Raw genomic sequence first — 23942 nt, 5'->3', positions numbered from 1 at the left:
TGTGGCCAGATCAGGGAGAGAAAGGTAAGGGACCGACTGCTTGTGGAAGAGCTGGATGATAGAATGCCAGCAGTCAAGAAGTGACCTGCAGCTGTTCAGACTTCCCATGACTCTCGGTCAACACGGTCCACCTTTTGGTAAAGAATTAATGCACGTCCCACCTTTCCTTTTAATGCACAGGAGGTTGGTTTCTATATACACAGACCTCCACCACCACCCGTCCTCATTCCAGACAAGCAAGAGGCATCGTAAGAATTCAAGGAGACATTGCAGTCAGGCAAAAACATCTGGAATGCGATACAGGACCAGAGACAGGTGTGTGCGTCTGGGGGAAAAGTCTTGAGGGCCAAACAAAAAGGCCCGCAGGTGAGATTCTCCAGCCCCATTTTAAATCACACCAATTTGCTTACAGTCATAAGAAGCTAGTGATGAAGGAGGAGGAAAATGGCTGAACTGAGCTTTCATCAGACACTAATCGAAGGTCCCATGCCCTGTACACTTCACCACGACTTAGCAAAAGTAATGTAAATTCTGAGGGTGACATTATATTAAATTGTTGTCGTTGTTGTTTAGTCGCGTCAGATTCTTCATGACCCCATGGACCAGAGCATGCCAGGCACTCCTGTCTTCCACTGCCTCCCGCAGTTTGGTCAAGCTCATGTTGGTAGCCTCGAGAACACTGTCCAACCATCTCGTCCTCTGCTGTCCCCTTCTCCTTGTGCCCTCCATCTTTCCCAACATCAGGGTCTTTTCCAGGGAGTCTTCTCTTCTCATGAGGTGGCCAAAGTATTGGAGTCTCAGCTTCAGGATCTGTCCTTCCAGTGAGCACTCAGGGCTGATTTCCTTCAGAATGGATAGGTTTGGTCTTCTTACAGTCCATGGGACTCTCAAGAGTCTCCTCCAGCACCATAATTCAAAAGCATCAATTCTTCAGCGATCAGCCTTCTTTATGGTCCATCTCTCACTTCCATACATTACTACAGCGGTACCTCGGGTTAAGTACTTAATTCGTTCCAGAGGTCCGTTCTTAACCTGAAACTGTTCTTAACCTGAAGCACCACTTTAGCTAATGGGGCCCCCCTGCTGCCACCACGCCACCGGAGCACGATTTCTGTTCTCATCCTGAAGCAAAGTTCTTAACCCGAGGTACTATTTCTGGGTTAGCAGAGTCTGTAACCTGAAGCGTATGTAACCTGAGGTACCACTGTACTGGGAAAACCATAGCTTTAACTATCTTAAATTGCCTCCCCTCAATTGCATTGGTGCTTGTTCCACTTCCCTGTCTGGTCAGCTGTAGGTAATTCCATTCACCACAGGGGAGCGAGTGCCCTAACAGAACCGCAAGCCGAAACATTCATGCCAGCGTTTAAGGATCCAAAAGTATTTCTTCCAGCTCCTGCTTTAAGGATCCTATTAATCCTTGAATTAATTCAGAAAGCCACCCGGAGTCCTTGCTGCCTTCCGGCAAAGCTCACGGAAAACTATATTCTCCTCGCTGAGGCATGCCAGCCACTGACTCACATAACTAAGTGCAGAGTATTTAATTAGCCAGCAGTACAGCTGCCTTCCATCAGAGAGAAAAATGGGACTGTGTGGCAGATCTGTGTTTGCCTAAATGTGATTAAACTGGATGGCAGCCAGGAGATCAAGCTATAGAAAGGAACTGGGGACAGGATGTCTCCTTGCACAGTTAAAAACTGGGGCGAGGCCCTAAAACTTTCCAAGGGGGTGACACAGAGGACCTAAGATTCTGTGCCAGTTAAAGTTTGCACCCCAAACATGCAACTGGCCACACTTGTCAGCCGACTGGTCAAATACTGTGAATCATAAAATCGTAGAGTTAGAAGGGAGCCAGAGGATCATCTAGTCCAACCCCCACCATAATGAAGGAATATGCAGCTGCCCCATAATAAAGGGATCAAACCTGCAACCATGGCGTTATCAGCACCACACTCTAACCCAGGCATCCCCAAACTCAGCCCTCCAGATGTTTTGGGACTACAACTCCCAGCATCCCTAGAAAACAGGACCAGTGGTCAAGGATGATGGGAACTGTAGTCCCAAAACATATGCAGAGCCGAGTTTGGGGATGCCTGCTCTAATCAACTGAGCTATCCAGGCTTGTTAACGTGTTAATATTAATAGCTAACTTGATTTGCTTCTGTAACTAGGGTGAGGAATCGAAGCTGCCGATGATCACAATAGTTTCGTCGTCTTTCTAATTTAAAACAGAAGGAATGATTTTTGAATATTTTGTCAGCCAACTGTCCTAGCCCTATGCGGCCTAGGACCCTCGTACCTATGGGACCGCCTCTCCTGGTATGCCCCACGGAGGACCTTAAAGTCCACAAATAACAACAAGGTCCAGAGCCGCACGGTGGTTAGATTGACCTCAACGAGGGCCAGGGCCTTTTCAGTACTGGCCCTCACTTGGTGGAACGCTCTGTCACAAGAGACCAGGGCCCTGCAGGACTTGACATCTTTCTGCAGAACCTGCAAGACAGAGCTGTTCCACCTGGCCTTTGGTTTGGACTCTGTCTGACCCTTACGTTTCCCTCCCCTTATGGTTTTGATTTATGGCTACTACTAAAATGAGGCTGCATTTTAAATTGTATTTTAACCCGTATTTTAATTAACTGGGGGATTTTCTTTCCTATGATGTGTTATAGTGATTTTATTGGTGTTAGCCACCCTGAGCCCAGTTCTGGCCGGGGAGGGCGGGGTATAAATAAAAATGTATTATCATTATCTTTTATAACCGAGAAGACAAGGGTCTATTTCAGCACCAAGGCAAGCATGACGAATGCCAGCACATAAGGGGACCAAACACTTCTTGCCCATGGGCAAAAGGTTTAGCCTGCTTTGGAGAGCTCCTCTTCCTGCATCATGTTAGAGTGGCTGGAGTCCTTTATGTAAGCATTCCTGATGCTGATGAACTTTCAGCTGTGTATGTTCCATTGTCTGCACAACAAGGAGGCTTAAAAGTATTTTGTTCCGGGCCTGTATAGCTTCTTACTTTATGGGTTTTTGCTTTGTGGGGTGGTGGGGAACAACAACTACAGCCGGTTCTGCTCACCTCAGTCAAGAGCCAGGGGTGATCTTGGATTAGCCGATCCCAGTCTGTATCAGGAGTCACTCTGGCATATCTGAAGCGGTTCTGGATGGCTGAGGACGTACAGATGTATTTGTACAAGAATTCCTTCCCCGTCTGCTCCGAAATTGCTTTGGCGGACATGGCTACCTAATGCAAACGTTAAAAAAAAAAAGAAGAATACACCTAGGTCAGTGATTTTATTTTATTTTTATTGTTTAAATTTTTATTGGAATTTTATTTACAACATAACATAACCCCCCCACACACAAATCCACCCTTGTTAAACGTGAACATAACATACAATGAGCATAACATACAACAATACAAACAACCAAATAAAAGACTTCCTTTATCCTGTATCTGGTCTCCTTATTTGCTTCTTATAAACTGTTTCCTTTATGAATAATTATTAAGATTTTTCTAATTATAACTTAAATATCCACAAAGTCTCCTGCAGACATTAATTGAAACAAGTCCAGGTATATATTTTAGGGCACTGTTTTGTGAAGTATTCTCTGCATTTTCCCCATGCTTTTTGAAACTCTTGTCTAGTGTGATCTCTAAATTACATTCTAGGATTTACATTTTTCATCAGAACCTTTTAAAATCACTGACCCACTAGATTACACTAGGTCAGTGATTTTTAAAGGTTCTGATGAAAAATGTAAATCCTAGAATGTAAATTAATATGGCCTCTGATCTGGAGGTACTGCTTCCCAGCAGAGTCCCCAATGGTAGTCACATTGAAGTTGCGGGGGGGAAATCATGTAATACAATATTCCTAATGGGCAGTACCACTCGAAATGCGGGGGGGGGGGGAGACACAGAATGCATGGATGCTCCCCTTTGTGAAGCAAACTGGAGTGATGGCACATAAGAGCTTCTGTCCTCCAAGGCAGAAATGACTGCCTTTTTCCCAAATTCAAGGTCACACCCACACCTTAAAGCACATGGGCTTCCCCAAAGAATCCTGGGTACTGCAGTTTATCCCTTACTGAGTCTTAATTCCCAGCGCTCTTAATAAACTACAGTTCCCAGGATTCTTTGGGGGGGGGAGCCATGTAATTTAAATGTATAGTGCAAATGTTACCCAGACTGAATTTTCAGTCCCACTGTGGTTTTTTGGCTTTTGGTGAGTCCACTCTGTGCCAATAACCAAGTCGAGACCAAATAAAGCTTTCCAAAAAGAATATGGAAGTTCAAAAGAATTTGACCGTGCTCTCAACCCATTAGTCCCAGAAAAGTACAAATATGTATAATATTTTGAACTTGTCTTCCGGGGAAGGAATTTATTTTTAAAAAGGCATTAACAAAACCACTCACCAGGGTTACTATGGTGACAGGGTCGCCCCTGCTCCAGCAGGTAAATTAGGTAATAGTGAGGTTTTATGTTTTACTATTGCCTATTATTATTATTAGCCCAAATTCAAAAGGAGATAGAGGAAGTCAAGGCAGTTACTTCTGTTCAAGTGATTGTCCCTATGCTAATTGGAGCAAGCAGAGAACCAGATTAAAGAAGGGTTGAGGGAATAAAGGATAGAGCTTAATAATCACTTTGGATCTACAACCTTTGAAGTCTCTAAGAAATGTTGGGAGATAGCGGGAGGTGTTGTTCTTAACTGCGAGGAGCTTTTAAAAAAGCAAAAAGTAAAGGTGTGAGGAGGCTGGGTACTTCTTTCCCTTTATTTGATTTGGTTCCTACTTCAGACAATGGGTTTTAACTGGCAACGCTTCTTTGCGATATGGTTTGCTAAAAGTTGCGCTGTCACGGCCAGATCCCATTGTTGCGCAATCAAGGCCGAATCCTGAAACACCTCAGCCAGCGGGTCTTCAGCACAAGACTGGATTCCCAAGCAATTGTGTGGTACACAATCCCACAGCCCTTGGAAACCTAAAGGGAGCTCATTGGAGGAATTGTATTTAAGTTGCCTGGGAGTTCAGTGTGCTGCCCTTATCTCTAACATCCAGGTTTACTTGTTTTACAAGAGCTAGAAAATGCTCTCCTTTCAGGCAAACATTTTTGTAAATGATAGGTTTTAGGGAAAGGGGTGACCCCCCCCATGAGATCTCCACTTTCCCATTGCTCCGTGAAACATGTTTTGCAAATTAGCACCTTCCTTGAGAATGTGGATGGACTGGTGGGGGGCAGGGAGACAAGATACCTTGCAAAATAAATCTGGCGAAAGGAATGAATTCTGCACAGATGCTCCTCCTTCACATTTAAAGGCAGCTATAGCCTTCACCATGGGTAGGCAAACTAAGGCCCAGGGGCTGGATGCGGCCCAATTGCCTTCCAAATCCAGCCCAAGGACGGTCCGGGAATCAGCATGATTTTTACATGAGTAGAATGTGTCCTTTTATTTAAAATGCATCTCTGGGTTATTTGTGGGGCATAGGAATTCATATTCCCCCCCCCAAATATAGTCCGGCCCCCCACACAAGGTCTGAGGGACAGTGGACCAGCCCCCTGCTGAAAACGTTTGCTGACCCCTGGCGTTCACGTTTCTGTATCACCCGTCACCCCAAATATCTGAGGCCGTGTATAATTCTACAGTGGTACCTCAGGTTAAGAACTTAATTCGTTCCGTAGGTCCGTTCTTAACCTGAAACTGTTCTTAACCTGAAGCACCACTTTAGCTAATGGGGCCTCCTGCTGCCGCCGCGCCACCGGAACACGATTTCTGTTCTCATCCTGAAGCAAAGTTCTTAACCCGAGGTACTATTTCTGGGTTAGCGGAGTCTGTAACCTGAAGCATCTGTAACCCGAGGTAAGGTAAAGGTAAAGGTACCCCTGCCCGTACGGGCCAGTTGTGTCCGACTCTAGGGTTGTGCGCCCATCTAACTTAAGAGGCCGGGGGCCAGCGCTGTCCGGAGACACTTCCGGGTCACGTGGCTAGCGTGACGAAGCTGCTCTGGTGAGCCAGCACCAGCGCAGCACACGGAAACGCCGTTTACCTTCCCGCTATAAAGTGGTACCTATTTATCTACTTGCACTTAAGGGTGCTTTCGAACTGCTAGGTGAGCAGGAGTAACCCGAGGTACCACTGTACTAACTAGAAGCAAATTTTAAAAGACAAAGGCATCCACCAAAAGTTCTCTCCTTTCCATTTTCAAGCCTGAAGACACCACAATCTCAGCACTGCAGGAGAGCGTTAAGGACGCAATTACACACAAAGCAATCAGGCTGATGAGGGTGCTGATTGAAGAGCCTTTATCAACAGAGAAAGTTGGAGGATACTGGGGAGGAAAAAAAGGAACTGAAGAGACCGGCAGGGTGCTTTTGTGAAAGTGTTGTTTCGCTTTGCTTTTCCCGTCCTTTCCAGCCACATTTCAGGAAGAAAAACAATTCCCAAAGCTTGGACCACAAGAGAATTTCTAGCTGCGCTGTGAGAAATTAAATAATTCAAGATGCCTATAATTCCAAACCCCCATCCTATGGGGATCTCTGCAGAGAAAGTCTGCTTGCATCGTAATTCTCCTCTAAACAGGCAGCAGCCTCAGAGCAGCAATACAAGTAGAATAATAGCAAGAATGATCCATTGGAAAGGCAAGGAAATTATTAAGTTTTTCACACTGAGGGAGAAACCTTTTGCAGTGCAAGAAAGCAAAGTGTCCCCTGGCCACCAGAAATTGGGAATCACCTGGTAGAGCTTTCTTGGCAGAGTGGTTTTCTTGGATGTTAAATCCGAGAAATCTCGCAATTCAACATGCCCAGACAAACCCAATGAAGGCTGTCAATTGCTTATGCATGTAACCGGCGACAGATAATCAATCATCTTTGCTCCAAGGGAAGACAGTGTGTACACACGCAAAGACAGCTTTGGATCTCAGAGCACAGAGTTGTAAATGGGGAGAATAAAGAAATGATAGACTTCTCTCGACAGTGAGAACATGAGAAAATAGGATCCTGCTCACCCCTTGCTCAGTTGATGGACGATTACTATGCTGAACAGCATGCGATATGGCATGAAGGAGCAGGACAGACAAGGACGCACAGTATTTTAATTCACAGAGGGCAGCAAAAAGGCAGAAATCAGGCCAACTCTTGTTCCCCTGCCTTTGAGATCAGCTACAGACGCCCTGCCACTAATGTACCAGGCCAGTGAGGTTAAAAGGAGAGAGATCACAAGTCAATCAGGCATTCTCAAGCTACATCTTTCCTTTGCTGTCAAACGCGTTGCTTCAGAGTCATTGCCACATCACCTGGGCCACCAAGCTAGCTGAAAAGTCAACACAGCTACGAATGGTCCTGCTATCCTTCCCTTTCTTTAATGGGACATCCACACATGGACACATCCGGCATCCCTAGTCACACTGAGCTCTCTGCTGAAAGCCACAGTTGCACACTCTCAACAGCACCCAAACGTGGCGGGGAGAACCGTCAAAGCACTTGTTTCTCCAACAGACCCAGGGCCAGCTTTTGCATGGATGCATTTGGGAGCCACAACTAAAAGAAACCCCATCAAGATGCCAGGATGAAAACAGACCCAAGCACATGAAGCAAATCCACCCTTAACTGAGCATTTAAGATAAAGGCTGGCCTTGCATTCTTATTCCCAAAGGAGGCCAGAATAAACCCACCATAAGCATGCATTTACAGAAGCCCCATTAGGGGAGTCAAAGATCATGAGTTTGGGGGCGGAAGAGATGGAGACATTAGAAGTGGGAGGCTGGTGTGCACATGGGTCCTACACATGGTGTCCTCACACATTCTTTGAACACCTGAACAGGGCTAGAGAGTTTTTAAGATTTCTAAAAGAGTTCCAAGATACTGCCCGCCCCCCAGCCAAGGACTGCCATCTTTTTCTGGTGGCTAAAGGTTCCCCACACCCAGTGATGGCCAAACTTGGCCCTCCAGCTGTTTTGGGACTACAACTCCCATCATCCCTAGCTAACAGGACCAGTGGTGAGGGATGATGGGAACTGTAGTCCCAAAACAGCTGAAGGGCCAAAGTTTGGTCATCACTGCCCACACCAGAAACACAGCATTTTCCCAAACGCCACAGTGCCAAGCTGAGAAAGACTGTGCTGGCCAGGTTTCTGTCTGCCATGCACCTGCTAAAGACACAGAAGACCTCTGCGCAACTCTCAAACATTTGCATCTTCCCATAGGGCTTGGCTTCCCAACGTCTGGCAGTAGAGGAACACTTTTCTCTGAATTAAAAGTGATGGTACGCTTCACTTAAAACAGCAACTTTATTCTTAGGCTGTGCACACAACATACATTTAAAGCATGATTCCCCTACCACTCAAAACTGGGAACTGTAGTTTGTTATTGGTGCTGAGAAGTCCAATGGGAGTAAACTATAATTCCCAGGGTTCCTGGGAAAGGTTGAGCTTTAAATGCTGTGCACAGAGCCTTAGAAGGTGCAAGAAAGAGAACTACCTGCCCTTAGGGAAGCTCACCTCCTGTTTCTCAGCACGCATCACTTTTCTGTCTGTGCCTCCTCTGAGGGCAGTAAATTCTGTTGCATCTCTGAACCGAAGGTGTGTCTAATTTCTTCAGGCCCAAGAGCCATGCCCCCATCATTTCACTCCTCCCCACTCCTGCTTTGGGTACAACCCACATTTTGCCAGGGTAGGGAGAGAATGAATTGCACCCAGTTCCCTATTCTGGAAGAACTCCACCCACCACAAACACTTGCTTATTTCTCATGGCGCTAAAAGAGACACAAGTCTCCATTTCATTTTCAAGAGTAGGCATGAAAAACTTGCAAAGGATTCGTTCCCCCCCCCCCCCGGAATATTGCAAGAGACCTGCTTCTCAAAGGTCTTCTGTGAACGGAGGTCACATCAATCTTCCAGACGCTGTTGTCAAATAGCGCTCCGAATCTGACAGAAAAGGGCAGGGGAGCATGACAGGAAGAAGGGAGATCAGAGCAGTTCCAAAGAGCGTGACAAGACAAGCAATTCCATACAAAGAACTCCACTTTCCCCTCTAACTCCTACACTGCATGGGGGCCACACAGACCCCCAACCAAGGGGTCCTAACCAAAGATTACCCTTCTTGAGCAAGGTTCCCGAGTATCAGAAACTGCTTTGGTCACCCTATTCAGGGGTCAGCAAACGTTTTCAACAGGGGGCCGGTCCACCGTCACTCAGACCTTGTGGGGGGCTGGACTATATTTTGAAAAAAAATAATTAATGAATTCCTATGCCCCACAAATAACCCAGAGATGCATTTTAAATAAAAGCACACATTCTACTCATGGAAAAACACCAGGCAGGCCCCACAAATAACCCAGAGATGCATTTTAAATAAAAGGGCACATTCTACTCATGTAAAAACAGGTCATCATATAGGGCATAGGTAGGCAAATTAAGGCCCGGGGGCCAGATCCGGCCCAATCGCCTTCTAAATCAGGCCCACGGATGGTCCGGGAATCCGTGTGTTTTACATGAGTAGAATGTGTCCTTTTATTTAAAATGCATCTCTGGGTTATTTGTGGAACATAGGAATTCGTTCATTTGCCCCCTAAAAAATATAGTCCAGCCCCCCCCCCACAAGGTCTGAGGGGCAGTGGACTGGCCCCCTGCTGAAAACGTTTGCTGACCCCTGCCCTACACTCTTTGGTTACCAGCACAGGATCTTAAAATCTGCATAAGGAGCTTTCACAAAAGTATTTTTTTAATGTTTATAATTTTTACGAAATGTTCTGTTTTACAATTTAGAATATTCGTTTAAGCAACCTTAAAACGTCAATGACTTCCCTTCTTCTCTTTCCATGGTTCATTTCGCCTATCATAAATCCCTGCACATTTTACATAACTAAACCATTCAGTATTCCATTATTACATTCATCAAAACTTGTGTACACTGTTGAATTTATCTTAATGCTGCCAACGTTTTCAAGTGTACACAATCCCCCCCCCCCAAAATATTCAATAAACATTTTCCAATCTTCTTCAAACGTATGTTTTTCTTGTTCTCTTATTCCAGGCTTCCTCAGCCTCAGCCCTCCAGATGTTTTTGGCCTACAACTCCCATGATCCTAGCTAGCAGGACCAGTGGTCAGGGATGCTGGGAATTGTAGTCTCAAAAACATCTGGAGGCCCGAGGTTGAGGAAGCCTGTGACTTATTCTGTATGTTAGGTCTGCAAGCTGCACATATTCCATCAGCTTAAGTTGCCATTCTTCTTTGGTCGGGACCTCGCGCATTTTCCATCTTTGGGCTAACAAAACCTGGGCCACAGTAGTGGCATACATAAATAACCTTTTTGGACACCTGGGAATTTCAGTCTGAATTATCCCCAACAAAAAGGACTCTGGATTGTTTTGGAAAAGTACTTTTAAACATTTTTTTTCCAATTCACAATGAATTATTTCCCAGCATTTTTTTACCCTTTTACAGGTTGCCACATTTCAGTTCCTTTCACAAAAGTCTTCATGCAAAACAGCTGTCTCAGAGTCTGCTTTTGCTGAGTAAGCAAAGCATTGCTGTTGGCCTTGCACCTGCCATTCGCTTTTCTGTCTGCCTCTGACCAAATTTGTAACATTAATATGCGCCATCACTCCACAGCAGCTTCCCCACTGGCATCCATCAAAAAGGAGAACTTTTTTCTTTGGGGAGGAGGGGAGGGGGTTTGTAGAGAAGCGCAAACAGAAAATGTTCTAAGAGCAAATAAATAAAATGCAAGCACCGCTAGCAAAACACTTACGTGAGCCAAGTCATACAGGGGAGAGATGTTCGGTTTAGGTTCCCTGAAAGTGGGTCCAGGAATGACCATGCACTTCTATGGATTAAATGGGAAATGGACTGGAGGAATTGCTATTGTCCTCCTGCTCTCATAAATTAACATGCATCGTCACTCCGGGGCAATCTCCCCACTGGTGCTCAGCATACAATAAGGTTTTATTTTTAAAAGAAATAAAAAAACCAAATTAAAGCAAGAAGACAAAATGCCACATCAACCATAAATATTCAAAGCCTTCCTCAAGTAGCTGTCAAATGCACAGGAAGGACTCCATATCCTTGTTCTGCTTGCCTGATCTCAGGCAGAACAGCTGCCATTCTCAACGGGGGTTTCGACTCCACAAAAAGGTGTAACAGCTGGCAAGTTGCCTTGTGCTAACAGACAGGAGGCCAGCTCAGCCAAAGCGTGGCTACGTCAGCAGTTGAGTTTCCTCCGTCACTTTTGCCCCTCTGCAAATACTGGGAACAGGATCTTGGCTTGCAAAAGGATTGGAATATTAAATATTGCCCAATACCTAATTGCCGAAACATTCCTTTCCCCGATGCGATTGAACATTTTCTCCCTAACAAACAAGGCAAGCCTTACAGTAACCTTTCCTAGGCCATACAGGTAGAGCCAATCAGCAGGTATAAGCCAGGTTTAGAAACAGTGTTAGGAACTCAAGATATACTGTATAAGTTAGGCGCCAAATGGCTCCTTAAACCATGGTTACAGTCGCCCAAACGGAATGTCTGGTTGCCATCTTGGGGCCAGGTGGCTCTCAAGTCTTGGATTTTCAAACGATGAACTGGCTGTGATTGATTATCAGTTCAACACCTGGCTGGTTCAGAAGACAACCTTGAGCTAAGTTAAGAGCTTGGAGAACTTAAAGAAGACAAGTCACTTGATCCCATTCCAACCTATTTTTCTTAATGGTGATACAGGCCATTCATAATGTAGGGCAGTGGGGTAGGGTAAATGAAGACAAATGCAGATAAAAATTAACTGATAGAATTCTACAGGATGTGTGTGTGAGAACAGTCAAGAACCAATGATTCCCAGGCATGCACCTCCAGATAGTGGAGATGTCAGGCACTATCCTGGAGCCCATGCATATTCACTTAGTTGCAAGGGGCCAATAGCCAGGTGCAAAAGGCACCCGGCTAATTTTGAACAAGGGACACGGGTGGCGCTGTGGTCTAAACCACAGAGACTAGGGCTTGCCGATCAGAAGGTCGGCGGTTCGAATCCCCGTGACAGGGTGAGCTCCCGTTGCTCGGTCCCTGCTCCTGCCAACCTAGCAGTTCGAAAGCACATCAAAGTGCAAGTAGATAAATAGGTACCACTGTGGTGGGAAGGTAAATGGTGTTTCCGTGCGCTGCTCTGGTTCGCCAGAAGCGGCTTAGTCATGCTGGCCACATGACCCGGAAGCTGTACGCCGGCTCCCTCGGCCAATAAAGCGAGATGAGCGCCGCAACCCCAGAGTCGTCCGCGACTGGACCTAATGGTCAGGGGTCCTTTTACCTTTTAAATTTGAACACTGATAGCCCCCCATATGCTGCCAAACTAAATGGTTAGTCAACCATTGCAGAACCTCCAATAAGCTCCTAAAACTGTAATTCTATACTCACTTACCTGGGAGTAAATCCCATTGAAGCCAACAGGACTTACTTCTAGGTAAACATGTACAGGATTGCCTGGCAAGGAACCACTAAGCGCCTGGGAATATAGCTTGAAAACCGCTATTCTAGATCAGTGCCCATTTTACCTGATTGATGTAAGAGTTCCATTACACTAAAAATCTTGCAAGGTCTTTAAAATTATTGTTCGGACCAATAAATAATAAAAATCATGACAAATACTACGTTGTTTCTAGACTTACTGATGCATCTTGTAGTGCGGACTGATAATAAAAGGCAGGTAGGCACCTGCTTCATCCCAAATGCCTGATTCATCCCAAAGTCCTGGACAGATAGCAGTAAATTTAACACACAAAAAGCAGGAGTGTCTTAAGAATTCTGGTTAAAGCACAGAAAATAATGCAAATGTTAAGAACGGCTCCATCCTCTACTGCCTTCACTCACAGTTTCCCCAACATCTAGACCATAATGACCACCACCCAGCCGACCAAAACGGAAACACCCCATAAGAAACTAACCAGTTGTATTCAACAAGCTTGAGTCTGCGGTAACAGTTTAGCCAACACTTAGGAAGAAGGACCACACAGCTAACCTCAATTCCTATCCACTGTCTCCTGTATACAGATAAGGAGAGCAAAGCAAGAGATTAAGTGTCCATTGTTGCCCAAGACAAAGAAAGCATCAGATCTGGTATTCAGGAAGACTTTGTGTCTGTAATGTAAGAGCACTGCACCCATAAGAAGGGCCCTGTTGCATCAGACCAAAAGCTCAGAGCATGAAGCTGATAATATCAAGGTTGCAGGTTCAATCCCCATAAGAGACAGCTGCATATTCCTGCATTGCAGGGGGTTGGACTCTATGGTTCTACGATCCTGCTCTCACAGCCTATGGAAAGCCCAGCATGAAGACTAAAGCACTTTCCCCAGCAACTGGTCTTCAGACGAGACAGTCCACAGCCATTGCAAGTGATTAGATACGGACCGACACACAGGGCTCAATGCCCTAGCACCGATTAGCTATTCACACTGGTTCCTAACAGAACTCACAGAGAAAGAAATGTCGAAGTCCTTCCTCTTCTCTACCACCTAATCCCTTGACCTTAATTCTCCCTTTGGACAATTGGGGGGAAAGCACTGAAATGACACTGACCAAGCTGCTTAAGAAGCACAACAGATCACCACTATTACACCAAATGTTACGCCATCCGACTGCAGAAGTATCCAGGTTTTTAGAAACTGTAATTTCTACAAGCGTGTGCCACCTTCAGAAGGCAGGCAAACCGCAGACAGGGCTATGCAGCCCAGCCAACCCAAGTAATCTGCCCTCTTTGCTTTGTAAAGAAAGTTCAATGGGTACTTAACAGACAGGTCTCGTTCTGGATTAGCGGAGGATAGTGGGTGGGAAGGTGCCAGCCAAGGCACAAAAACACTGATCAAGATCATCTTTCCCCATTATTCACTCTGATTTATTAAAGAAGCCAACGCATGGCTTCAAGCAGGCTGAGTCTGTCATTTTTGTGCTTTCGTAACACAGGTCATACCTGAAATCTATGGCTGCAATCCGTCTTTGATTGGAATCAGTGAAAGATGGCATGGGGCAAGGGAGAGGGAAACCAACAAACCATGGATTTCAATGGAGCCTGCCTACATTCTTTTTTTTTTTCCATTTTTAAATAACACACATGTGTAAAGAGCTGTTCAGTTGCACAGTTAAAATCCCTCATATCTGCACGGATACCACGAACCTGTGAGTTAAAAGTGCATCTTTCATCTTGCTTACAAGTAAGCTAAGAAAACTAAGCAGCACTTTGGGTTTGTGGGCTCTGGCTGGAACCAGTATCAGGCAGAATGTCTCAGAGCACGTTTTGTGCTTTTAAAAAAATGGTGGTGGGAAGGTATCGTTTATATAAAGTCTCAAGCTTTTAACACCGGAATAGTCCCTCCGAACATCTCTATGGTCTGAAAACTGGAGCATTTAAATCAGAGGCTGGGATCCTGCAGTTCTCCAGATGTTGCTGGGTTCCCAACTTCCATCAGCCCCAGCTAACATGGCCAATGGTCATGGATGATGGGAGTTGTAGTCCTACAACATCAGGGCACCAGGTTTCCAGCCTCTGATTTGAATGAAACAGAGCATCTCTGAAAGCTCCCAATTCGCTGCTTAAAAGAAGGTCAAAACTGCACACTTACAAGAAAGTCTGGGTTGCAGTGTCAGACTTCATAACCTCATGGTTCCCTCCGGCCCCATTACCGGCTTGCTTTGGCATATGGGAAGATCAGACAAAAGTGGAGGGTCTCCGGGGGCCCAAATCCTGCATTTTTCACATGTCTCCTGAGCTACCCCCCCCCCATTTTGAAAATATTTTAATTTTGCTTATAAGGCAGTTGGGCATCCTCCAAAGCAGCATGTTGGTAAGACTCCCCCACCCCCACCCCAGCCAGCTACCAACTTAACTTGTCCAAAGGCTCCTGTACAAATAAATTAGCACATGCAAATGTGTGTCAGCAGCCTGGGCTTAAGCAGTTAGCAATAATCCTGGTGCCCTTCTGTTTCTACAACTACAAAACCAACCCACACACTTTAGTCCAGAACAACCTTCACAGGGACTTCCGGGGGCGGCGCGAACGACAATGGCGGTCCTCTTCTGAACGGGAGAGGAGGCTCCGCAGGCAACGGGTCGTCCGCTACGGCGAAGCGGAGACCCACATCGGAAAACCCCAGGCGGCAAGAGCCTGGGGTCTTGAGGCTCGGTGGGCGCCTAGAGCGACCCTCCAAGTGCAGAAGGAACCCCGTAAGGGGCTCCGGAGCACGGAGGGGGGTTGCGGCGCTGTGAGCTGTTTCGCAGCCTGAGGAGCGAAGCCGCGCTGCTGCTGTCGGTGAGCGCTGATCCCTTTTCCTGCCAAATTACGGATCCGGACGAAAAAGCAACTAATTTGTGAGTAAAAGACTGAATCACTCGGAATTTGAGACTTTAAAAGGGAAATTTAAATTGGCTTGAACTTGGCTGTGAGCGGAGAGACGTGGAAGCAGGAAGTCCGTCTTCCGCAGCCATTGAACTTGAAAAAAAGCAATCAGCTGGAGGAGTGGAGGCTGAAAAGAAAGAGACTTTAAGTCTTACAGATCTAAGCATCTATTTGAACTTGCATTTTAAAGTAAAGACTTCAAGTTAAAGATTTGGGATTTCTATTTGTACTTGACTTTCCTCCTCTTATTGGATTACAAATTTAAAGGTGAAACCCAGAGTCAGGAGCTGCCTGAGTACTAAGGGAGCTGTCAGTACTGCAGATTTGGATACAGCATATTGGAACTGGAAACAATCTGAGGGTATTGATACCTTTTAAATTTGAAACATTCTTTTTGGAAATAAATAAGCACTGTCTGCAACAAGGTAATCATTTATAAACTCTGCTAAGTATTTGTACCTGAAGGTTCTTGGACATTAATTTAGACTCTGAAAGATAGATCAAGCTCCCTCTAGAGGACTGGATTATAACAGTGATTTTACATACACTTTTTACTTTCGATTCCCTTGCTGTTTGCTTGCTCTGGACCTTTCCATTCCCATGGGAACAACTCAGTGTGACCTTGACTGATAGATAACGTTGGAATGAGTGGCACAAGAAAAAGAGGGAGAGCTAAACAAACAACTCTAACAACTCTAACCTCAGCCTTACAGACACGCAGATCATCTGTGCCTGCTTTGCCCTCAGAAGTGGGTGAGGGCGAAGCAGAGCAGTTACAATTGGAAGATATGGCCTCAGGAGCATCTGCCTCTATACTAGATAAAATCTTTGAAAAATTGGAAGCTTTGGACAAGAAAGCAGATGCCCAATCAGCAAAGATTGATAAAAATACAGAATGTTTAAACAAATTAACCACACAAGTGACACAGAATGCACAAGCAATTGGACAGCTAACTGAGGCCTCAGCAGAAAATCGGAAATTGACTGAGGACACTAGACAAAGATTTGAAAATTTAGAGCAAGAGGTAAGACCACTCACTAAACAAGTTGGGGAACACCAGATTTATCTCTCGATGATAGAACTGCGAAACCGTGAGAATAACTTAAGGATTAGATCACTACAAGAGGCAGAAGAAGGAAATCTAACTGAGTTTTTGACTAAAGAATTCTCCAAGTTCTGGAACTTGGAAGAAAAGGACTTTAAAATTGTGTCAGCTTTCAGACTTGGAAGATTCATAAAGAAGGAGAGGCCCAGAGACTGTTTGATAACATTGAGATCAAAGGAGGAAAGGGATAAGATTCTGGGATTACACTTTGTAAAATCACTGGAGGTGTTGGATAGAAGAATTGAAATTTATAAAGATATCCCAAGACTACTGCTTGACCTTAGAACCGCCTATTCTGAACTTGTTAAACTACTAAGGAGCAACGCAATTCCATTTAGGTGGGAATTTCCTCAAGGATTATCTTTTACCTTTAGAGGGAGAAAGGTTAAAGTTAGAACACTGGAAGAGAGAGACAAATTCCTGTCTACACACGGAGAGGACCTTCAAAAAAGAATTGAACTACCTGCTGGGCCTGAGGCAACGCCAACACCAACATCAGCACCTGTGGAACCTGAAGTCCCTGAGAAGATACCACCCCTTGAAAAATAACCAGATAATTCAGGATGTCTCTGCAACTGTTGAGCTGGAATATTAATGGTTGTAACATTCCGGAAAAAAGGAAGAAAATATTTCATATATTAAAAAAAGAACAATTGGACATTATTTGTTTACAAGAAACACATGTGACGAGGCTCCACAGAAAAGTGTTAATAAATAAAAGATTGGGCCAGGAATTTGTATCTTCGGACAAAGTTAAGAAGAGAGGCGTAGTGATATATGCAAAAGAGAGCCTGTCACCTAAATTTCTATTTAAAGATGAACATGGAAGAATTTTGGCCATTGAGATACAATATCAAGGAGAGAAACTGCTGATATTAGGAATTTATGCACCTAATGAAGGGAAATCGGAATTTTACAAGAAGTTGCAGGAGACAATGCTGGATTATCTAGACTACAACAACATCATAATGATGGGAGATATGAACGGGGTCGTATCAACTAACATGGACAAGTCACAAAGTCAAAATGTTACAAAAGACGGCAGACTACCTAAAACCTTTTTTGAAATGACTGACAATATGGACTTGATTGACATTTGGAGGACAAAGAACCCACTAGGAAGAGAGGGAACATTCTTTTCTGAAGCCCAACTGACCTGGACAAGAATCGACCAAATATGGATTTCCAGAGGCCTGGCACCTAAGGTTAGAAAAGTGGAAATCTGCCCAAAGACCTGCTCTGACCACAATGCAGTAAAGATGGATATGACACTATTACCAACTGGATCCTTTAGATGGAAGATGAATGACAATTTGTTTAGAGATCAGGAAATTACCAAGAAGGCCCAAAAAGTTTTGAAGGACTATTTTGAGATAAACATGAATAATATGGTGGAAAAAAGAATAATCTGGGACGCAAGCAAAGCTGTAATGAGGGGATTCTTGATACAACAGAATGCAGTGAAGAAAAGAACATATAATGAGAAAAAAGATAAGATCTTGGATAAAATAAAAGAATTAGAGAAGAAATTAAGAGTGAATCCGAAGTCACAGCCAACTCTGAGAGAAATTAAACTTTATCAAACACAATATTCCAAGTTGATAAATCAGGAAATTGAATGGAAGGTTAAATTAATGAAACAAAAAACGTTTGAGTCGGCGAATAAATGTGGAAAACTGCTAGCTTGGCAGTTGAAGAGAAGACAAAGATTAAACACTGTTACAAACTTGGAGGTTGATGGAAAAAACATCCAGAATCCGGTGGACATTAGAAAGTGTTTCCAGAGATACTTCAAAAAATTATACACCCAAGGGCCGCAAGATGATGTTGAGATTAAACAATTTTTGGCAAAAAACGGATTATCTAAATTGTCACAAGAAAATAGGACAATCCTGAATTCTAAAATAACACGACAGGAGATCGAACAAGCTATCCAGAACATGCAACTTGGCAAATCTCCAGGACCAGATGGGCTGACCTCCAAGTACTATAAGACATTGAAAGACTATTTGATACAACCTTTGATGGAGGTCAGCAATGAAATTATGGAGGGGAGGAGGGCACCGGAGTCGTGGAAGGAAGCATTTATCACATTAATACCAAAGTCGGAAGCTGAAAAGACACAACTTAAGAACTACCGTCCCATCTCTCTCTTAAATGTGGATTATAAAATATTTGCAGACATTTTGGCAAATAGATTTAAAAAAGTTTTAAATGAAGTAATTCATAAGGACCAGGCCGGCTTTCTCCCAGGAAGACATCTGTTTGCTAATACAAGGAACATTATTGACATCTTGGAACTTCTGCAAACAGATATAAATACAAAAGCAGTTTTAATTTTTATAGATGCGGAGAAGGCCTTTGACAATATCTCCTGGAAATTTATGATGGGAAATTTAAAAGAGATGGGAGTGGGACGGGGTTTTGAAAATGGGATTGAGGCGATATATTCAGAACAGAAAGCTAAACTGATAGTTAATAATGTGGTTACGGAAGAGTTTAAAATTGAAAAAGGGACACGACAAGGTTGCCCTATTTCCCCTTTGTTATTTATTTCGGTTCTGGAAGTGCTATTGAACATGATTAGAAGGGACCAGTTGGTGGAAGGAATTCAGGTCGGTCAGAAACAATATAAATTAAAAGCTTTTGCAGATGACCTGGTTTTGACTTTGCAGAAGCCAGAGCCCAGTACGAAAAGAGTATTACAACTGATTAATGACTTTGGTCGGGTGGCTGGATTTAAATTAAATAAACAGAAAACTAAGGTTTTGGGGAAAAATTTGACTAATACAGAGTCAGAACGGTTTCAGAATGAGATGGAACTTAATGTGGTGAAAAAAGTGAAATACCTAGGGGTAAACATAACAGCAAAAAATCTAGGTCTATTTAAGGACAATTATGAAAAATGTTGGACAGAAATTAAGAGAGACCTAGATAGTTGGACAAAATTGAAACTTTCTTTGTTAGGCCGAATTGCTGCTATTAAGATGAATGTATTGCCAAGGATGTTGTTTTTATTTCAAACACTTCAGGTTTTGGACAAAACGGAGTGCTTTCAGAAGTGGCAGAGAGACATTTCCAAGTTTGTCTGGCAGGGCAAAAAGCCCAGAATTAAGTTTAAGATATTAACCGATGCAAAACAAAGAGGGGGCTTTGCCCTGCCAGACTTAAAGTTGTATTACGAAGCCGCAGCGTTCTGCTGGCTAAAAGACTGGCTACTTCTTGAAGACACTGATGTGTTGGATTTGGAGGGGTTTAACAATACCTTTGGATGGCATGCATATTTATGGTATGACAAGGTTAAAGCAAATAAGGCCTTTAAGAACCATATTGTCAGAAAATCATTGTTTAATGTCTGGTCAAAATATAAAGACTTGCTGGAAAATAAAACACCAAGGTGGCTTTCACCTTTGGAAGCCAAGGCCCGAAAAAGACCCAATATGGAGGCCAAATGGCCAAAATATTGGGAAATACTAGAAAAGGATGGAGACAAATGGAAATTGCAGAGTCTAGAGAAAATGAAAGACAAAGTGCGAGACTGGTTACATTACGCTCAGATCAAAGAAGTTTTTAAAAATGATAAGAAATTAGGGTTCCAGGTGGAGAAATCGAAACTAGAAACAGAATTGTTAGAACCAAAGATTAAGGTACTTTCAAGGATGTACAACTTGCTGTTGAAATGGAATACACAAGACGAAACGGTTAAATCGGCTATGATAAGGTGGGCACAGGACATTGGGCATAATATCATGTTTGAGGACTGGGAGAGGTTGTGGAATAAGGGACTGAAATTTACTGCATGTAACGCCCTGAAAGAAAATGTAATGAAAATGATTTATAGATGGTACATGACCCCAGTCAAACTTGCTAAAATTTACCACCTGTCTGATAATAAGTGTTGGAAATGCAAAGAGTGCGAGGGAACGTTCTTCCACCTCTGGTGGACTTGCCCTAAAGTGAAGGCGTTCTGGGAAATGATCTATAATGAACTGAAAAAGGTATTTAAATATACCTTCACTAAGAAACCAGAGGCCTTCCTTTTGGGTATTGTCGGCCAAGGGGTGGCAAAGAAGGACCAGACATTCTTTATGTATGCAACAACAGCAGCAAGGATACTTCTCGCAAAACATTGGAAAACCCAAGATCTACCCACACTGGAAGAATGGCAGATACAACTGATAGATTACATGGAACTGGCTGAAATGACCGGCAGAATCCGCGACCTGGGAGAAGAGAGGATTGAGGAGGACTGGAAGAAATTTAAGAACTATCTACAAAAGTATTGTAATTTGAGTGAATGCTAAATAAGATGCTAGACTAAAACAACTGAGCACCACTAAATTTAGAGGCTTTTTTAAGAAAATAAGTAAGACTGTGAAAAGTTAGCTCCTTTTGAGAATTATATGATTATGAAATATAGAAGGGATATAAGAATTTAAACAAGATGATAAATTGCTGACAAAATGTTTTAACGATGAAAATGGGAGCGGGAGGTGTGAGGAAGTCCAAAGAAAATGTGAAAATAAGTTAAGACCGATGTTACATTGATTATTATGTCTATTTTTATTGTAAAATTTAATAAATTGTTATAAAAAAAAAAAAAAACAGAACAACCTTCACAGAACTCCCAATATCATTAATTATACACTCCAGTCCTCTTTCTACAGTAAAAGAAAACAATTCACTGTTCGACTTAGAAATGTGAAATACTGATATATACCAAAAGAGAACCCAGACTCCTATGTTTTGACCAGCAGAGTTATCAGCTGTTTTTTCTTGATTTCCCGGGTTTACATGTCAATATAACTTTGATGTCTCCGACATGATATACCAGAGGTCAGCTAAGTAAAATCTCAATAATATTTACCCCCTCACCTTGCATTCTCTGTTTGGTACCTGCTTGTTTAGCCCATGTGAACTCCAACAGCAGAGAGTGGCATTGCTTCGATGGAGGCAAGATATTCATCATAGGGGCTCTGGAATATTTTGTTACCAATAACCTGCCCTTTAAATAAGCCTTCCAACTTTCTCAGACTGGATCTCTGACCAATGTTCTTGCTTTTTTACTACACATAAACAACCCTTCCAGTAAAAAGTCCTCTGAGATGGGGGTCACAACTAAGGGAAAAAGACCACATGTGGAAGATTCCAGGTTTAATTCCCAATGTCTCCAATTAAAAATGATCTGCCATCGCAGAGATGTAAAAGGTATCTTGGCCCAAAACATTAGTGGACCAGTTACCAGCCAGAGGAGACAATACTAAGCCATTGTTTTGAGTCACCATGAGGCAGCTCCATATATCCTTAACAGCAAAAATAACACGAGCTCTCTCAGTGGGTAGTGAAATATGTGCTTGTTTGAGTTAAAGGTTCCTGTGTGCTATGCTCTCCATCATGTTGCTGTCTTATTATTTTTTTAGCATTTAGCTCATGCCAACATAACCCTGTAGGACCTACAGAAAACTATCAAGAGAGAATATGATCTGCCCAGAGACAAAATGAAGTCAACAGCTGAGGCAAAAGACTTGACAAAAGTGTGGCAAGGCCAGGGGAGGAGATGGTGATGATTTCTTAAACTTGCTAATCTCCTGTTACCCGATGAGCCAAAGGACTTACAACACCTTTCCTTAAAAGAATTGAGAAAACAAAAAAACTCGTAAGAACCATAGGAAGCTTTGGCAGATGATTGATTTGATCACACCATACTGATTTCCCGGTTACATTTAGGATGGTAAGGTAAAATTTAGCAAGAATGGCATTCTATATCAAGGTATAAGATCTGTGTAGTTCAGCAACTTATTTTCCACAATGGTAGCTTTTTGGAAGCCCACAAGGGCACATTAAGCCCTCCTTTGTTCTGCTCCCAAACATCTCTGATGCAACACTGCCTGAGAATATGGACTCTATTTTGGCTCTTAAGACTGATATCCAGTGCCAGGTCCAACTTCCACAAGATTTGTTAAGCCTTTTAAAAGCCATCTAAAGTTATCAACCATGACCACATGTTGTGACCAAGTATTCCATAATTTCATTATGCGATGTGCAAGTACTTCCTTGTGTCTGTCCTGTGGCAGTTGCCTACATGCTAGCACTTATGAAAAGGAGGTAAGTCTCTCTCTTGATTCAACTTTCCATTCTTCCAAAACACACCTAAGCAGGTATCCCTTTCTCCCTAAACATGCCCAAGGATGGTTCAAAATTTCAGACCTTCCTTTCTACGCCCAAGTATTACCCTACCCCCTTTGTCATCTTAATCCCATCAAGGGCTGATGGAACAAGCGAGACCTCCAATGTTCTTGGCAATATTTCGCCCAAATAATTTGGCTGCAACCCCTCTGGGTGCTTGGGGGAGGGCAGGGGGAGCAGACAATTCACTTCTATCCTGGCGCATAGATGTATTCTCGGGAAATAAAACAGCGATGCACTTCTGGTGCTATGCACACGGAATGGAAGGCTAGTTATTAAAATTGTGCCAAGTGCAATGTGTTTAAAAGAGAAAAAAAGTTTAACAACCAAGAATTACACTTTACTCAATTGCAATGAGAAAACCGAGCAGGCATTCGCCCCGATGACTTTACAATCTAAAACTAGCAATAGGTAAACTCGCTGGGGTGAAGGGGCCCTGCTTTTCTCTAGGACCTCTTGCAGGGATGTTGGGGTGGGGAGAAAGTGATGGGTCCCTGGTCGTTCTCGAACAATGCTCCTCTAAAATCATTTCTTCCCCGCTCCCCTTGACAACCCAGGAGATGCAATGATATAGATATATATTTACCCCCATTGCATCCATGCGGAGAACGAGGCGATGGAAATAAACAGATGCATTTATTCATTTGAATTTGCATTATTATTATTATTATTATTATTATTATCATCATCATCATTATCAATGTCTCCCTCCTCTTACCTTTGCTGCAAAGTGCCTTGTCCTTCTTCCCTCCCCCGGGCCTTTCCCAACTTCGGAAGCTGCTGCTCCCCGCTGCTGCTTTCTTGTCCGAGTCTTTCTCTCTCCTCTGGCTTCCCGTCGCCTTCCCCTCTTTTTGGCTCACTCCTCCTTCTCTGCCTCTTCTCATATGGCTAGATGCTCTCCCGGCCCTGCCATTGGGCAGCATGGCCCCCACGTGCTGCTTGCCTGAGCGATGCCTGACTTCGCCCATTGGCTCACCGCCCGCGAGCTGAACACGGGATGCTTGGGGGACGGGGATGCGTGGCGAGGAGGTGTTGCAAAGGCTTCTGGGAGCTGTAGTTTTCTCTATCTGCCGGCTCCCACTTTCCTTACTGTAACTTGACAAGACGGGCGTTTCATACCCTACAACTTTCCCCCGATGAAAATAGGGACGTCCCATTCCAGAATGATAATTTTACTGTTTTATACCCCACACATCTTATTGGGTTGCTCCAGCCACTCTAGACAGCTTCCAACATATATAAAAACATCATAAAACATGAAACATTTTTGTAAAAACTT

General features: G+C 43.6%; 1 protein-coding gene across 2 annotated transcripts in view; it reads right to left on the bottom strand.

Annotated features, from left to right (window-relative positions):
- Nucleotides 1-23545, bottom strand: part of ACLY (ATP citrate lyase) — a 63770-nt gene extending 40225 nt beyond the window's left edge. For both annotated transcript variants that reach the window (XM_080976555.1, XM_080976556.1), the window contains exons 1-2: nt 23382-23545; nt 3077-3241 (exon numbers count right to left, since the gene is read on the bottom strand). In XM_080976555.1, the coding sequence (XP_080832681.1) occupies nt 3077-3235 (159 nt within the window). In that variant the 5' untranslated portion in view covers nt 3236-3241; nt 23382-23545. The remainder of the gene's footprint in view (nt 1-3076; nt 3242-23381) is intronic.
- Between the last annotated feature and the right edge of the window lie 397 nt (nt 23546-23942).

This window comes from Podarcis pityusensis (genome assembly GCF_964106645.2).
Source record: "Podarcis pityusensis genome assembly, chromosome: 13".
NCBI classification, from domain to species: Eukaryota; Metazoa; Chordata; class Lepidosauria; order Squamata; family Lacertidae; genus Podarcis; species Podarcis pityusensis.
This window is presented reverse-complemented; position numbering and strand designations above follow the sequence as displayed.